Source organism: Muntiacus reevesi, chromosome 3 (assembly GCF_963930625.1).
Source record: "Muntiacus reevesi chromosome 3, mMunRee1.1, whole genome shotgun sequence".
Taxonomy (NCBI): Eukaryota; Metazoa; Chordata; class Mammalia; order Artiodactyla; family Cervidae; genus Muntiacus; species Muntiacus reevesi.
The window spans coordinates 182,566,319-182,584,908 of NC_089251.1; the positions used below are offsets into that span (position 1 = coordinate 182,566,319).

At 39.9% G+C, this 18,590-nt stretch overlaps 1 protein-coding gene across 3 annotated transcripts in view; it reads left to right on the top strand.

Moving 5' to 3' along the window:
* LOC136165203 (NHS-like protein 1) overlaps window positions 1–18,590 on the top strand; it is a 142,536-nt gene that overhangs the window by 65,202 nt on the left and 58,744 nt on the right. For 2 of the 3 annotated variants that reach the window (XM_065931273.1, XM_065931274.1), the window contains exon 2: window positions 11,521–11,673. In XM_065931273.1, coding sequence (XP_065787345.1) covers window positions 11,521–11,673 — 153 coding nt within the window. Of the gene's footprint in view, window positions 1–7,774; window positions 8,362–11,520; window positions 11,674–18,590 lie in introns of those variants that run through there. The other variant, XM_065931275.1, reaches the window with a different exon arrangement.

Genomic DNA, 18,590 nt, shown 5'->3' on the forward strand with positions numbered 1-18,590 from the left:
ATCATAAATTACAATTGTACTAACAAATGAATTTAACTGAACATTTTTTAAAAGTCCCTTAATTGTCAAATTTCGTCTAACTGAAATTCAGCTTTATCTGGGCATTCTGTATTTTATTTGCCAGCCCTGTTTTTGAATTTACTCTTATTTATATATTTACTGATTGTGTTCATTCATCTGCCTGTGTTATTAATTTGCTTTGCAGCTTCTAATGATTGTTATTTTCATAAACAAGAATTACAGACTGTATATAATTGCTTTCAATGTGAAAGTATTTATAAAAACATGAAACATAAATCTCACTTCCAGAAGTTGAAATATGGGAAGCTTTGTTCCTTAATAAATAGAGGCCAGGCCTAAGTTTTCTGTAAGTCTATTACTAAAGCATTATTATGAATGTTTATTAAGGAGATTATGTTACTAGTTTAGTTTTATAAATTTCTCAAATTTCTTACTACTAAATGTGTACATTTTATCCTACAGGCCTGTGGGCTTATATTGGATACTCTTCTGCTATGATGATTTCCAATCCAATGAGTCTGAAAAGCAGAAGAATGAATGGGTGTGTCTGTGGATTTAAACACTGTATTTCAAGTATTTTAACCATGCATAAAAATAATCAGTACACTTAAATTAACTTAATTAGGTACCGTCTTCTATTTCAGATGTTTGATTTAAAAAAAAGTGTACATCAACAGTCATTAAAGACACCATTTATAGATAAGGCTGGGCTAACATATTTTCTATTTCCAAGTGCTAAAATTCTTTTGAGGCATGCTTACATTATCATTTAGAATCTGGAGCTTTGACCGGAACTCCATTACATCTGAGTTTTATTTTCCTCCCTTCCCCTCCCCACTTAACAAGACCATGGTGATCTTTATTGATTATACAGTCCACTTTCAATTGATCCAGGACTCATTTTGTTTAATTCAAAATGTGTGTATATATTATGTGACATAATCGTGCCTTGTTTCTGCTTATAACTCCTGTGTTTATTATTTGAAAATGTTCCCTTTTACTAAATACTTTTAAACAAAGTTTGTGAAAGTTCTGGATTCAAAATAAACACTTTTAATGCCCTAGCTTCATTTAATGCACTGAAGAGGGCCTGAAGCTTTGTGTAAATGGGGAGGGGGGTGGGAGATGGGAGGGCTCCAGGGGGATAGAGGCCTTATCTATGAGTCCCTAGACAGCTCTGCTCTTAAGCTTTTAGGTTTACACATGCAATCTTTGGTCCTTAATAAAAAGAATAAGGGTATAATTTAAGGTTTACTACAAGTTAAAGCGTGAATGGTAACAGGGTCATTTATTAATAACTAAGGTCTAATTTTTAAAATTTTGTACATTAAGTATATAATGGCTCCTGAAACATAACACATGCTGTTAACGATGGGCCGCTAAGACCAAAGGTGTTGCAGAAAAACAGCCCTCCGTGAGAACTGGTTCTGACCTCCTCACTGCTGGCATAATTTGCTGGACTGGGTCCCCCCTGCCTTCTGTCCCTGCCTTCAGTCAAGTCCACTCAGGCGCACTCTTCACCTCCACCTGTGATGTCTTTACAATGTCACACTGGCCGTACAACTTTCTCTTGTAAACTCCTTCAGTGACTCCCTAGCCCACTCACTGAACTCCACCCCCTTATGACAAGCAAGACCCTTCAGGGTCAGGCCCCTGCCTCTCTCTCCACCTCCTTTGGCACTCTTCTCCACGTTAATTTCCCCTAAACTTACACCGAGGCCTTTGCAGATCTCCTTGTGTCCCAGGACTGGGCTTTTCCAACAGGTCCCCTCTTCACCTCTGTTCCCTAAGAGTTGTTTGTCTTCTAAATCAGGTCATGAGGAGGTGTAGCCAGAAAGTGATTGCTACGGCTGATGTCAAAGGGCATACTGCCAGTGTTTTCTTCTGGAAGTTTTATGGTTTCTTACATTCAGGTCTGTGATCCATTTCAAGTTGGTTTTTGCGTGTGATGAGAGAGAGTGGCCTCGTTTCATTCTTGTCATGTGGCTCTCTGGTTTTCCAAACACCATTAAATGCCCATCAGCAGATGACTGGATAAAGATCACACACACATAAGATGGAATACTACTCAGCCGTACAAAAAGATGAAATCTTACCACTGGTGACAACGTGGATGAACTTTGAGGGCATCACTCTATGAGAAATAAGTCAGATGGAGAAAAACAAATACCATATAATTTCAGTCATATGTAAAGTGAAGTCGCTCAGTCATGTCTGACTCTTTGCAACCCCATGGACTGTAGCCTACCAAGCTCCTCCCTCCATGGGATTCTCCAGGGAAGAGTACTGGAGTGGGTTGCCATTTCCTTCTCCAGGGGATCTTCCCAACTCAGGGATCGAACCGGGATCTCCCACATTCCAGGCAGACGCTTTAACCTCTGAGCCACCAGGGAAGCCCAGTCATACGTGGAATCCAAATAAATAGACCAAATAAACACACAGATGCAGAGACCAGAATAGTGGGGACCAGAAGGGATGGGAGTGGGGGAGGGCAATATGGATAAAGAAGGTTGACTATATGGTGATAGAAACTAAACTTTTGGTGGTGAATGGGCTGAAGTTTGGACAGAAGTTTAAATATAATATTGTACACATAAAATGTACGTAATGCTTTGTAGCATTTAATTGCTTAATTACTCGGTTGTGTCCACCTCTTTGCAACCCTTTGGACTGTAGCCTGCCAGGTTCCTCTGTCCATGGAATTCCCCAGGCAAGAATACAGGAGTGGGTTGCCATTTCCTTCTCCAGGGGATCTTCCCGACCCAGGGATTGAACTTATGCCTTCTGTGTCCCCTGCATTGCAGGTGGACTCTTTAACCGCTGAGCCATTGGGGAAACCCAGGAAATGGCTACCAGTAACTAAAAATATGTTTGAATTTGCTTGAATTCTTCACAACTGTGACATTGTTTCCTGACCTAAAACTTCAGATCACAACATAGGGGCTAAAGCTAAATGCATTCACTTTCAAACACACACAAAAAATAGTTTATAAAAAAATTAATTTAAAATAAATGAGCTGCATGCCCTTTGTCATCTGTTCAGCTAACAGCATTGTCTTTATCTCTCTCCCTGTACTTATTCATGATTTTATTATTTTTATCTGTTTGGGTGTGCCGTCCCCACTGGACTATGACCTTCCTAAGAAAGTCAGTGCCCATGTTGGATTCACATTTAACCCAGATGCCTAACATAAGGCAGCTAATAAGTCCTCAATGTGCACTTGCTGACTGGTGGAACATAAGTGCACATTTACAATTAAAGTGTTTAGAATGTGTATTACTTTTAAAAATATTCCTCTGTCTCTTTGCTGGTTTGTTATACACCTGCTCCTGGGAAGTAATAGGATAACTATAGAAATGATCAGATGACTTCCTAGAAGAAAAAATTTAAATGTTGGTTAAAAGTAAGATTTCATTTCAGTGAAAGATTAAGCAGAATTGTTGGAATTTTAGAAATAAGGATGGCAATTTTTATGTAATAGTGGTGGTAAAGAATTGAAAAAATCTGGACCAGGATAATCTGCCAGGATTATTCAAGTGATATTAAAGTATATTTTTCTTTGTCATATTTGACAGCAGTTTTAGAATATAATGCTTTACTCATAAATATTTTTATTTATGGTCTCTATGTATCTTTTATATAAGATACATTAACTTGAATGCATAAGCTGAAGATTTTTAGTCTTAAATATTTTTTTTAGTTATGGACTCTAATAAAGACTTTTGTGTAAGATATATTAACTTGAACATACTAACTAAAGGTATCTTTAGCCCAGGTCTCCCGCACTCCTGGCAGATTACCATCTGAATTATCAGGGAAGCCCAAGAATACTGGAGTGGGTAGGTTGTCCATTCTCCAGGTGATCTTCTCGACCCAGGACTCGAACCGGGGTTTCCTGCATTGCAGGTGGATTCTTTACCAGCTGAGCTACGAGGGAAGTCCCTTGCAAAACTTAGTATGTGCTAATTAGAGATGGATCAAGACATAGAGAGTCTCATCTTAGCTCTGACAGCATTAGCATCTAGATCTCTGTTCTCTCATTTTAGGTGGTGTTTAAATGTACCTGTCTGGTTCATTGAAAAATTGACTGTCATCCCTAACAGATATCAAAAAGTTCTTGATAAGCAGCAGATTTAAGGAAACTGGCTTAAATTAGGCATTCAACTTGAGATAATGTGAGATTTGGGTGGTTAAGATGGAACTGGAGGGCAGACCAGTGAAAGACAGCAGATGGAGGTGAAGACTGAGGGGGCTGTTTAAAGACAGTGGCTTCATCCAGAAGTCAGCCTCTCAGAGAATAAATATATTCAGCTTTCGGGCATGTGTTAGTCATTGGCACATGATTCCACTCTGCAGTTGTGAGCAGCCTGAGAGCAGAGTATACAATAGATGAACGCATGGGCATAGTTGTGCCCTCACAACTTTACTGTTGGACATTGAAATCTGAGTCTTATAATTTCACATGTCATGAGATATTATTTTTTAATTTTTTAGAACCATTTATAAAGGGGCCAGCTGGCTTTGACCCAAGAGCTGTAATTTGCTGATTCCTACCTCACACCAGCAAAATGATTAAGGTTTCAAGGGGGAATAAGTAAATAGCATGAAAGTCAATCAGTCGTGTCCAACTCTTTGCAACCCCATGGACTGTAGCCTACCAGGCTTCTACATCCATGGGATTCTCCAGGCTAGAGTACTGGAGTGGGTTGCCATTTCCTTCTCCAGGGGATCTTCCCAACCCAGGGATCAAACTCGAGTCTCCTGCATTGCAGGCAGACGCTTTACCCTCTGAGCCACCAATAGCATAGGGCAGAAATTTAACACCTGGTTCTTGGAAGCTTGTTAAGAGTTTGCCAGACTCCTGAGAAGGAACAGTCAGATGTAGGAAAAGAAATAGTGGTCTGTAATGTTGATGAAAAACAGCTCCACAATTGGATCACTAGTAGTATATGATTAAAAAGATAATTAGAAAGATGAGAGAGAAAAAGACCGTTGGTACTGGTTAGAAGTTCATGGTGACCATGGAGAATTTTTTTTAAATGATGGGTGATAGAATTTTAGACAGCAGGAAAGATAATGTGTGCATCAAAGCTGGAATTGATAGGTTTAGAGCAATCATTGGGGCTTCCCTGGTATCTCAGCTGGTAGAGAATTCACCTGAAATGCAGGAGACCCTGCTTTGATTCCTGGGTTGGGAAGATCCCCTGGAGAAGGGATAGGCTACCCACTCCAGTATTCTTGGACTTTCCTGGTGGCTCAGATGGTCAAGAATCCGCCTGCAATGCGTGAGACCTGGGTTCATTGCCTGGGTTGGGAAGATCCCCTGGAGGCAGTCATGGCAACCCACTCCAGTATTCTTGCCTGGAGAAGTCCCATGGGCAGAGGAGACTGGTAGGCTACAGTTTGTGGGGTCACAAAGAGTTGGACATGACTGAGTGACTATGCACAGCACAGCACACACAGATAGTAAAGTAAGAGATGAGAAAACCACTGGGGAAGTCTTCATAATTAAAAAGCGCTTTCCAAACCCTTCCTAATATTTAACACAATAAATACCAGAGTTTATGTGTTTCCTTCCGGAAGCTCTGGACTTAGGGAGTTAAGAGGCAGCGCAGAATAATGCCAAGAGGACGGTGTGCCCTGGGATGCTGAGATGCATGCTAAGTTGCTTCATACGTGTCTGACTGTTTGTAACCCTGTGGACTATGGCCCGCCAGGCTTTTCTGTCCGTGGGATTTTCCAGGCAAGAATACCAAAGTGGGTTGCTATTTCCTTCGCCAGGGGATCTTCCTGATCCAGGGATAGAACCTGTGTCTCCTATGTCTCCTGCATTGGCAGGTGGGTTCGTTGCCACGGGCACCACGTGAGATGCTGGGGTGAAGTCTGCTTTTTAACCCCCAGACTTGCCCCTGATCGCTGCGTAACCAGTGTCATTATCTTTACACGACTGTGGTCACTCGATATCCGGTTTTATTAATGAGAAAGGAGATTACTCCATGTGTTATTCTTACCAAAGTTCATTTCTTAGAGCACTTCTCTGACTAGTCCTGGTGGGTTAGAACTGTTTCACTACCCAATAAACTTATCTCCTCCCTCTTTAAAATGAGAGCCAGTTGGATTCACTGCACAGATTCTTGTTCTATTGCTGTTGCCTGCTTCAAGTTTTCCCTCAAGTCTCACCTATCCAATGAGCTCTACCCTGACTCTATTTAATACTACAACCTGGCCACCACCCTCCTCCTTTCAAGCCCCTTTTATCCCATGCAACTTTTTCTTTTGTCCGTTCCACTTACCGTGTTCTAACATACCATGTAACTGTGGTTTATGGTCAAGTAACGTAAGCTCCAAGAGGGATCTCAAATGAATGGCACTTAGTACCTATTCAGTATTTGTCTTTCAATGAGTGAATCAATGTTCCAATGCCACTGTTGCGTACGTGAAAGGCCATGTGCTGTTTCTAATTGGAAGTCCAGATGGGGATGTTCAACCTCAGAAATTCGTGGATAGGAGTGCTTCTGGTTAGAACCGACTACTGCCTGTTTTGAGTATAGTGAGCTAAGAGGCAGCTCTTGCTTATAAATGTGTTCTCCTTAAGGGGAACTTTGCACACTTTTCAAGCAGTTATATAATTTAACTTATACTCGCAGTCTTTTCTCACTTGCCATCTGGCCATGTAATTACTTTTAAATAAAGCAGTGTATAGGGTGAAAGAACACAAGTTGGAAATCTGTGATAATATGTATGGTGGTAGGATAATATGTGTGTTTTGGGTTTTGCTTGCTTCAATTTTGTTGTTTAAAAAATAAGATTGTGTGTGTGTTGGGGGGATGATTTGAGGAGGAATTATTCCAAAATTTTCCCTAGAGGGAGCCCCTTATATAAATTTTATTCTTTGACTAAAAGCTTTTGTTATAAACTAAATGTTTTGAATTAGAGGGTTATTACATTTTTCCATTCAGTTGTTAAGTCTGGCCCAAAGCTATGAAGTAAGAGGCTGTCTAACGTGTTTCAAAAACTGTTTTGCCATAAAGTGAAGAAGCTGTGAGGCGCATTCTTTTCCTTTGTCGCCTTTCATAATGTATTTTTATTTGTATTCTTTTCCTTTTTGTTCCAGTCTCTTTACCCCGAAGTGTATTTTTCTAGTGCCTGCTTGTACCACATTTCTGATTCTTCTCTGTTTATATTTACCCAGTTCTCTGTGGCCAATTGCACACGAGAAAAGAACTGTAACTTAGTACAGTACATTCACGTTGAAGAGAAAAACTCAGATAATTTTTGTTAGAAATTATTCCTCTTCTCTCCCACTGGGGAGGTGTTTGGTGTGGAATTTTAAAAACCTGGCGCTTAGGCTAGGTTTTTACATTTAAAATACAGATTTAAATGATTAGGCTACTTTATCATCTGTTTTCTCCTTTGGAGTGGGAAAAGTTAAGGGTCTGGGGGATGGGGGTGGTGAGAGAGTTGTGGCAGCTAGATGCAAACAAGATCACCCTTTGGAACAATGACGATGCTTTTCTCCTCACTGGCAAGGAAAAAAAAAAAAACTGGGTGAGAAGACTGGGTGTACTAATTTGCAACTAAAATACTACCAAGTCATCATTTACAGCTCCCTGGAGATTGTATTGTAAAGTTTTACTGCCTGCAAACCTTCCTTTGGTGTGGGAGGCAGAGCCTGGGGGCGTGGTTGGAGAAACAATAGTTTGGCTCTTTTTCCCCCCTAAACCAGTTCAAATGCCTGACTTAACTAGGGAGTCAAAGAATCAACAGACTTGCTCTAAGACTTGTCGGCTCCAGTAAAAAGAGCTGGATGTTCTTAGTGGCTCAGTGAAGGTGGGGAACACCTTTGCTTCACCTTGACTTCCATAAAGGAAAATCTCTACTGGCTGTTTTTCTGGACTCCAGAGAGGAGGCACGTCAGATCTGTTGGAGAGAAAACTGAATCGTTGAGCTCCAAGGCAGAAAGATAGATGTGGCTCTCATGCAAATAAGAACCGCGATTGGCTTTCTCTTTCTTTCTGTACACGTTGTCACTGGTGACTCTCGGCCTTAAAGATTAGGTTTCAGTGGGAGCTTTTCAGGTTCAAGGACTGTTAATGGTTTGTTAACTGCCTGACAATAAGTTCAACCTCAAAGTTACATCAGCCCAGGCAGATGTCTGAGGATTCAAGACCAGAGGAAAAAAGTTAGAATCTGGAGCAGAAGAATGCCGATTGCCACCTGCTTGCTGGACTGAGCTTTTAATGGGATTCAAATTTCTAAATCCTATGTAGATGTCCTGGAAATGGTGGTCTTCATTAATACAAAGATCAAGTCTTTGATTAAACTTTTTAAGAAGAAAAGTAAGTAGTTTCTTTTCTCTGCACTATATGTGAGTATGTGTGTGTGTTTTATGTATGACTTTCCTTTTGAGTGATGGAATTAAGAGGGTAAAACAGCATAATTGGTGTTTGTTCAACTCCTTTCTATACCAAGTTCAAATACCTCAGACTTTTGTAACTCTAGGGCAGAATTTTGTGTTTTTTTTTTTTTTTAAGCATGACTTACTTGTTTATGGTTGGGATTTTAGATGAATTCACTTCTGTTGGGCTTCTCAAAAAAAAAAAATAATCCTTTGAAGAAGGGGGGGAAAAGTCCTTGTATTTACTTTATGTCTGCCTTGATGTACAGTGTATGGTGTTTTGATTCTTCGGCTAAATATGAGGGCCCCTGTGTGATGCATTACATATTTTTGGTGAGCACGATCCTCTGAAAGTCTCCCACACTCTGTTAGGTATTTAAGAGCTTAAGGACAGCTTCTGTCTAGACTGATCAGTCATTGTAAAGTACACAACTTTTGTGGTGTGGCTTCATTATGTACTTACAGTTGGTTTCAATTTCTTTAAATCCAGGTGCTTCTTCATTCTTTGGAAAGTATAACTTTTATTTATACACGGTTTTACATAGTTGTTGGTTTATCTTATTTTAGTTTTGGGGCCATGGGTTTAAACTGGATAAATGTAGGTAGGAGCATTGGTAGAAGAAACTGGAGAAAGCAAATGAACAGCCCTCGGGGTTCATTTCTACGGCTCACCTGGTCAAAGATTGTCTTTGAATGGGCTGATTAAAATCTACCCTGGCAAGAGTGAGATACACCAGGGAGAGACAACTGTTCTTTCTTAGGAGCCAGTTGGCAGTTGTATGGTGGGCCTGAATGTGCAATTACATGGACACCATCACTTGGATTTGATTTGTAATTGGCGAATAGGAAGAGTTTCCATTTTTATTATTTTCCAGCTACAAAGTATGGTAATTCAGTCTTTGAAATAAATGGGCATCAGCACAAAACCTTATAATTAACTGGCTACTCTTTGGAGGACATACAGTGAGTTCCACCCTGTGCAAGATTCTCAGATCATAACTAAGAACTAAGTCAGGGCTCTTTGGATTTTATAGATTACGACTGATAGTTCTATGTACCATGCAAAACATGTGTTCCACAGAGGTTATGTGAAATGCCAAGTGCATAATTTACATGCAGCTTTTAGTAAACATTAAAAGCAGAAAGCACACAGGACGTTTCTGTTTTTAACTTGATGTCTAGTTCTCAATGTTTATTTTTCCATTTGACAATTTGTAGAGAAAGTAGGGTGATTTTTTAAAAAATTTGTCCAGTTTTTTGATGTATAATTGACATACAGCACTGTATCCATTTATGGTGAAGAGAATAATGATTTGACTTGCAGACATCATGAAATGATTCTCACAGTAAGTGTAGTGAACTTTCATAGTCTCATATAGATACAAAAGAAAAAGGAAAAATGTTTTCTTTGTGGTGAGAATTCGTAGGATATACTATCTTGTTGTTCAGTTGCTAAGTCATGTCTGACTCTTTGTGACCTCATGGACTGCAGCACACCAGGCTCCTCTGTCCTTCACTATCTCCTGGAGTTTGTTCACATTCTTATCCATTGAGTTGGTGATGCTATCTCATCCTCTCTTAGCAACTTTTATATATAACCCAACAGTGTTAATTGTGTTCGTCATGTTGTTATATTAAATACGTAGTACGAATTTATCTTATCACTGGAGAAAGTGGGATGATTTAGGAAGTGAATTACTTAAAGTCAGGCTTGTGGAATTCAGTACCTGTAAAGAAGATGGTATACGGGGTGAGGTCTGACCTCACCCTGGTCTGTGGGGTGACTCATGTTCCCAGGGGTGCTGAGAAAGGCCAAGCTCCTCTTCATCGATGGTTCTAAAAGTCAGGAACTCCCTTCAAGTAATTGTACTAGTCTTGCCACAACCATTCTTTTCATGAGTTATTTCCTAAGCTGTGACTTTCCGTATATTAGCTCTTTTGATCTGTAGAATTGTTGTAAGAGCTGTGCTGTTAGGTACATTAAGTTAATTTTAAACATGTTCATATAGAAAGGTTCAATAGTTCATTTATGCCTGTTCGTTTTATTTTGCAAATCTACTTTATGGTCTCATTTCCAGGGACACATTATGTTGTAGAAACGCGTATGCCCAGTGTGTCCTCTGTGCCATGGGTCAGTTAGGGGAAGATTCCCCCCGACTCACAATTGTCATATCTGCTGGTTTTACAGGTGTTAGACTTGTCACCCTCAGTAAACACCTCAACACCGAGTCCTTCTCAAACTTCTGTAGTCTCTCCAATGTTGGCTTACAGCGATGGCCATATAAAATGTATTTTCAAAAATTGTTGTTGAATTTGTATGGTGTTGTCAGTTTCATGTTGGGATCCATTGGTAGCCCTTCTTGGGTTGTGTTGTCAGGAAAAATTCAATAGACAAATCAATCCTAAGCCCTAAAATGTAAAAGGAAAATTATCACAGAGATTTAACCTACCATTTCTTCCTCTGATATCCTCAGTCTCTTTTGTGTTGGAAAAATTCAATGGAATTGGATTATGTCGGGAAAAATCAATTGCATTGGAGTTTCTAAAAACATTTGAATATGAACATATTCCATGAAAGCAGGAAATGCAGAGAAAAATTTTCAGCACAAATGGATTTCTAATTGAGTTATGCTATTTAAATGTATTACATTGAATGTTTATGCTTAGTTTTTAAAAATTTAAGTGAGTTTATAACAGTGATGTTTTAAAATAATGCTTTACAGGGGAAAGAATTGGTGCCAGGTTCTTAGTAGAAAAGTTGTTTTCTGTCTTGCAATCTAACATTTACTAATGTAGTGACATAAGTATGGTTGACTAATAGATATTTGTCATGATGGAGTGACGCAGAAGGTCTTTATTGATTTTGTTAATCATTTTCTAACTTTGGAGTAAAAGGAGGGCCTAAAAAGCTGGGAAGCAATTAACTGAACAAACACAAAACACAGTGGAAAGGACCCCTGGGGCCTAAGATTGAATCTTATTCAAAATTTGTTCTGTTTCTCCCTTGCTGGTCCTTACCTGAGAGTGTGTTAGGTACCCAGAACCCATCTTGATGTAACGTAGTTAATTTAACACCTGAATGTATTCTCTGTTTCTACAGCTGTTTCCAACCTAGATGAGGAGAGTCGATGGACAGTCCACTACACTGCTCCATGGCACCAGCAGGAGAATGTGTTCCTCCCCACCACAAGACCCCCCTGCGTAGAGGACCTGCACCGCCAAGCCAAGCTCAACCTCAAATCAGTACTGAGGGGTAAGATGAAACCCTCCAAGCTTGATGTTCTTGCATTCTTGGCTGTTAGAAATGAAAACATAGATTTGGTTGCTATTTGTAAAAGAAGACTATAATGAACCTGTAGTATGCTGTGTCTTTATAAGTTATAAATACAACCTAATACATGCTAAGTATGTTCTGGTGTCTATAGAAAGCTGCCTATTTTTAGATAGGCAAATGTATCGTCAAGGAGGCTTCTCAGAGTTAGAACCCTTTCAGTTCAGTTCAGTTCAGTCACTCAGTTGTGTCCGACTCTTTGCGACCCCGTGAACGGCAGCACGCCAGGCATCCCTGTCCATCACCAGCTCCTGGAATTTATTCAAACTGGTGTCCATTAAGTCAGTGATGCCATTCAACCATCTCATCCTCTGTCATCCCCTTCTCCTGCCCTCAATATTTCCCAGCTTCAAGGTCTTCTCAAATGAGTCAGCCCTTCGCATCACGTGGCCAAAGTATTGGAGTTTCAGCTTCAACATCAGTCCTTCCAATGAGCACTCAGGACTGATCTCCTTTATGATGGACTGGTTGGATCTCCTGGCAGTCCAAGGGACTCTCAAGAGTCTTCTCCAACACCACAGTTCAAAAGCATCAATTCTTTGGCGCTCAGCTTTCTTTATAGTCCAACTCTCACATCCATACATGACCACTGGAAAAACCATAGCCTTGACTAGTCGGACCTTTGTTGACAAAGTAACGTCTCTGCTTTTTAATATACTGTCTATATTGGTCATAACTTTCCTTCCAAGGAGTAAGCGTCTTTTAATTTCATGGCTGCAATCACCATCTGCAGTGATTTTGGAGCCCCAAAAAATAAAGTCAGCCACTGTTTCCCCATCTATTTGCCATGAAGTGATGGGACCAGGTACCATGATCTTAGTTTTCTGAATGTTGAGCTTTAAGCCAACCTTTTCACTCTCCTCTTTCACTTTCATCAAGAGGCTCTTTAGTTCTTCTTCACTTTCTGCCATAAAGGTGGTGTCATCTGCATATCTGAGGTTATTGATATTTCTCCTGGCAATCTTGATTCCAGCGTGTGCTTCATCCAGCCCGGCGTTTCTCATGATGTACTCTGCATATAAGCTAAATAAGCAGGGTGATGCTATACAGCCTTGACATACTCCTTTTCCTATTTGGAACCAGTCTGTTGTTCCATGTCCAGTTCTAACTGTTGCTTCCTGACCTGCATACAGGTTTCTCAAGAGGCAAGTCAGGTGGTCTGGTATTCCCATCTCTTTAAGAATTTTCCACAGTTTATTGTGATCCACACAGTCGAAGGCTTTGGCATAGTCAATAAAGCAGAAATAGATGTTTTTCTGGAACTCTCTTGCTTTTTCGTTGATCCAGCGGTTGTTGGCAATTTGATCTCTGGTTCCTCTGCCTTTTCTAAAACCAGCTTGAACATCTGGAAGTTCATGGTTCATGTATTGCTGAAGCCTGGCTTGGAGAATTTTGAGCATTACTTTACTAGCGTGTGAGATGAGTGCAATTGTGCAGTAGTTTGAGCATTCTTTAGCATTGTCTTTCTCTGGGATTGGGATGAAAACTGACCTTTTCCAGTCCTGTGGCCACTGCTGAGTTTTCCAAATGTGCTGACATATTGAGTGCAGGACTTAGCATGTTTAAACCACCGGTACTCAAATAAACCCCTGCCAATATGGGAAATTTTGCCACTGCTTTTTTAAGACCATTGTTTAAATATTCAGAGCAAGCTGTTAAAATTAGTACTTTGCAATGGTCTGTTCAGTTAATTCAAGTTGGGTGGAAAGGAGACCTAAGTACATGCTTTGAGGGCGTGCAGAGTGGTTTGATTTACCAGAATTTGGATTGACCCCAGCAGTACCTCTTCTAGCCCAGGTGGGCAGAGCGCACTGTGGCTCGTAGGAAATCCAAGAATAGTAGACACTTGTATCTAGTTTAAAATTCTCATTTTTACCTCAACTTGTTGATGTTAAGAAAAGTGTATGCGTGGCAAAGAGGACATCCTCAAAGTGATAAAGAAGGGAAGAAGTGATTTTTAAAGAAGTGATTTTTAAGATTCAGAGTTGTTCAGCCACTAAGTCATGTCCAAGTCTTTGCGACCCCATAGACTGTATGTAGCATGCCAGGCTCCTCTGTCCTTTACTGTCTCCCAGAGTTTGCTCAAATTCATGTCCATTGAATTGGTGATGCTATCTGACCATCTCATCCTCTGTCACCCCCTTCTTCTTTTGCCTTCAGTCTTTCCCAGTATCAGGGTCTTTTTGACTGAGTCAGCTCTTCACATCAGGTGGCCAAAATTTTGGAGCTTCAGCATCAGTCCTTCCAATGAATAGTCAGGGTTGATTTCCTTTAGGATTGACTGGTTTGACCTCCATGCAGTCTGAGGGACTCTCGGGAGTCTTCTCTGATACCATAGTTGGAAAGTATCAATTCAGATTTAGAGACTTTCCCTTAAAACAAAAAACCAACATTCTTATTCTCCCAGATGCTGTTTCTACCAGTTTTCTCCTACCATGTGCTGTTGGGGTCTAATTATATTTTGAAAAGTACTTGTTGCTTACATGCAATTTAATTTAACTGGACATATCCTGTATTTTGTCTAATTCTGAAAGACTTACATCTGGAGAAATACTGTTACTAATTCAAAGAAACCTCAGCTTGAGGATCCCTCTAATTTTCATTATAGTTTTCACTTGTGTATCAGTCATTAGTTAATCATTTATTAACGTGCTCTGATTATTAGCTAACATTTAACACTCAACTATATATGAAGTACTATTCTAAACTAGTGCACATAGTATCTCATTTAATCCTCACAATAATCCTACTACAAACCATTACTATGCCAGGTTTTACAGATGAAAACATGGAGACACAAAGTTTAGAAATGTGCTTGAGATCTCAGACTCAGTGATAGATCCAAGATTTAAACTTGAACCATCTCAGGCTGCAGAGCCCACGTTCTTAACTGCTGCCTTTAACAACCATTTGTTGGAAATCTATTTTTCTAGCAAAATGCAGAATACACCAGCAGGACCTCAGCTGTCAATAAATTTATACTTATATCTAGAGTACAAATCACAATGTGAAAAATACTTGTGAGGTGCCAAAAACTGCTGTAGTGCAGTTAGAGAAAGCAGATCATCTCTGCTTAGAGAAAGAATAGCTGTCAATAGAGTTACAATAGATTTGATATTCTGAACAGAACTGTACATTTTTAATCATAGCCCTGTTTTTTCTTCCTTTTATCTGTGTAATGCTTTGATTATCTCATATGTATCTTACAGTTTTATGTATTTTATCATGTATCTTACAGTGTTGGCATTGCGCCATCTAGAAAGGAGGACATCACTGGCTCCATTGTTCATATAGCCTGAGGAACCTCTCATATGGGCTTCTCAAATGGCACCAAGGGTAAAGAACCTGCCTGCAGGAGATGTTAGTGGTGTGGGCTCGATCCCCAGGTCAGGAAGATCCCCTGGAGGAGGGCATGGCAACCCACTCCAATATTCTTGCCTAGAGAATCCCATGGACAGAGGAGCCTGGCGGGCTACAGTCCATAGTGTCACAAAGAGTTGGACACCACTGAAGCAACTCAGCACACAACCTGTGTATTTAGTGACTACAAACTTAGACGAAAAGAATCATGTGAGTTGGTCCCTTTTGTGTGGCCTTGGAGATGTACTTTGGCTGTGTTGCCTTCATGATGTGCCTAAATCCAACCAGAATTTCTTCTCGATCCCTTCAGTTCCTAGTGATTTGTCTTTAGTAACTTTTGACAAAGTGCTTCTCTACCTAGAGTTCACATTCGTCCACCGAAGAATTAATAAGAATATTAAATGGCACAGTTCCCAGGACAAACCCCGGAGGCAGTGCCATTGTTAACATTTCTCTTGTTGCTCTGAAGACCAAGCCCTGCCTAGTCTGGCCTGTAGAAAATACCTTCAGGAAGGTATGTGTGAGTTTGAATATTCAAGCCCAGTGGTTTTTTGATCATTCTCCAGGAAATTGTGCTTCATGACCTCTTTCATGTATTTTCAAGTACCTAATTAGAGCTTCTTTTTTCTGCCCTTAGGATACTGTACATCTATATATAGATTTTTCTGAGTATTTTCTTTTGAACTGTTCAGTAGATACCTATGAAATATCATCACCCAAATTTTGCCTACACTTAGATTTTATTTTGAAAAGGTAAATGCTTTAGTGATTGCTTAAGTGCCCTGAAATGGTTCATCGAAGGGATCTACTATTAATAAGATTAATAAGTTTGGAAAATTCTTAGAGCTCTACTTTTAAAGTCTGGATTTAAATGAGCCTTAGATAATTGATAACTTGAAGAACAGTGGTTGAGAGAGATGAAACAAGAAAGAATGTCTGAGTGCTTTTGTTTTTCATTTATTTACTTTTAATCACATGTACCTTCACATACCACTTCCCCGACATCATGTTAGCAACCTGTAATAAACACAACATGAATGCAAAGTATTTGTTATATCATTTTCAATGAAGATTAAAAAGAAAAAATCCAGTCCCTGAATATAGGGTACTGTTAAAGTATGATGTTATTTAAGATTATTAGTCTAAGATAACTTAACGTCAGCATTCTTTGATTAAAAATATAGAAAGGTAAATCCGTATTCACAATGAGTAATCTGTTTGGTTCCTCCTTCTGTTCTTACTGTGACCTTGTTCACAGTTTTAAGGAAGGAGTACTGTCCTTTGAGGGCTTCCCTGGTGGCTCAGTGGAGAAGAATCCACCCGCCAAGCAGGAGATGCAGGCTTGACCCCTGGGCCAGGAAGATTCCCTGGAGAAGGAAATGGCAACCCACTCCAGTACTTTTGCCTGGAGAATCCCATGGATAGAGGAAGCTGTTCATGGGATCACAAAGAGTCAGACATGACTGAACGACTAAACAACAAGAAATTAATAAGTAAGTGTTGTAAATATTGGTTTATGTTAAAGTCATGCAGAAATGCTTACTGGTCAGTAGACCACAGGTTTACTGAAAATGTTTTTATGAAAAAGCTAAGCTTTCATTAGTACCTAAAGGTAGATGTAGATGCTACTTAATATGTATTTTAAGGATCAATTCTGTGCTGTGCCAAGAGTTTTTAAATGAATGGACAAAAGATCATGGGTCCCCAGCTTTAAAGAAATGAGCTGCTTGCTGTCTGGTGTCAAGACTGAAATGAATGAACAGTAGAATAGTGGAGATGTGTATGAAGTACACTGGGTGTGTAGAGGAGAGTTCGGTCTTCCAGAAAAGCCTTGGGAGACCCCACTCTCCCATTCCCCTGTTGAAGAGAGGATGAGCTTTTATGGTGTCAAATGGCATGTGAAGTGCCTAGAGGAGGCAGCTTCCATTCTGGCCTAACTAATGCAGAGAGATCTTTTGTATTTGTTCTTGGGGACTAGTCTCTGGAGAATTTGATAGAATTTAGTGGCTATGCTCTTGGATCAAATGACTTTATTTTAATTGATGTATTTTGTTACTGGAGACATAGGTAATGATTTATTGCTAACAATAACACAAAAATGTACCGAGATTTAAAAAGAGTATTTTGGTATTAGGCCCTACAGGACATCTAGCTAGTAATGAGTAGTGAATTTTACTGAATAGTAAATTTTACTTACTTTCCAGAAGTACTCTTTCAATCTCCATGGTTGTTTAAACCCTTCATGAACTTCATCAGTTAGCTGTGATAATGAATAACCTCTATCTAACTAAATGTTTAACTGGATAGTTTTAGCTTTTATTGAAAGAGCCACAATTCAGTGGGAAAGGGGGAATTGAGGGATGGGGTAGGCTTGCTTGGACTCAATAAAAGTTTTAGATTTCATTTCTTTATAACCTGTGGGCTTCTTTTGACAATTATAAGATTATTAAAGGTTGTAATGAAAATATGTTTTTTCAAGCCCTCATCCCCTAAAAGCTCAACCTGGGAGAGAGATAAACATACTTTCTCACAGTGTGTTTAGTAGGCAGTTTGGTTACTGCATCTGTGTAACTCCTGCCTGAATTAGTTCACAGAGCATCTGTTGTTGATATCAAAAATGTCTAGTCACAGCTCTCTTTCCTGAAAAAACACGCATTAGCAGGTCAGCATGCTTGGTGGCTCCCGAATTAAAAGTGTGAGCACAGGGAGGAATGTTGGATCTGGCTTGTGTTACTTCAGAGTCAGAGGTTATATTTATTATATCTGGAGACATAGGAATTGAGGATATACATTGTGAAGAAATGACTACTTATACCAAGTGATTTTAAGCAATAGAATGTGTGTGTGTGTGTGTGTGTGTGCAAACCAACCTGTTTGATATTAAAGAGTGGTATACCTTTTTCAAAATTGTGGACAAAGTTTCTAAGTTGTTCCAGTCAGGTTTCTCTGACAGTTCCTGACACACAGACTTTAGCTGAAGGTCACTGCATAACCTTTCATTGTCAGGAAGCCATCAACTCGTTCCATGTAGCCTTGAACAAGTGAGTCTGTTCCGGGAAAGGCTGTGGAGGCCTCTCTGGATTTGATGAAGGGGCTTGGTGGTGACATCTGTGTGCGTTGGGTGCATGTGTCCCTGGGTTTTGGCTGTAGAGTCTTTTCTTGGGGATCCTGCGGCATTCTTCACAGGACTTTCTGGAAGACACCTGTCTAACCCTGCTGAATGTGAAGTGAAGTGAAAGTCGCTCAGTCATGTCTGATTCTTTGTGATCCATGGACTGTAACCTGCCAGCCTCTTCTGTCCATGGAATTCTCCAGGCAAGAATACTGGAATGGGTTGCCATTTCTTTCTCCAGGGATCTTCCTGACCCAGGGATTGAACCTGGGTCTCCTGCATTGCAGGCAGATTCTTTACCATCTGAGCCACTAAGGAAGCCCATGGTGCTATTACTTTCGTCAAAAAATAGAGTATGATCTGACTG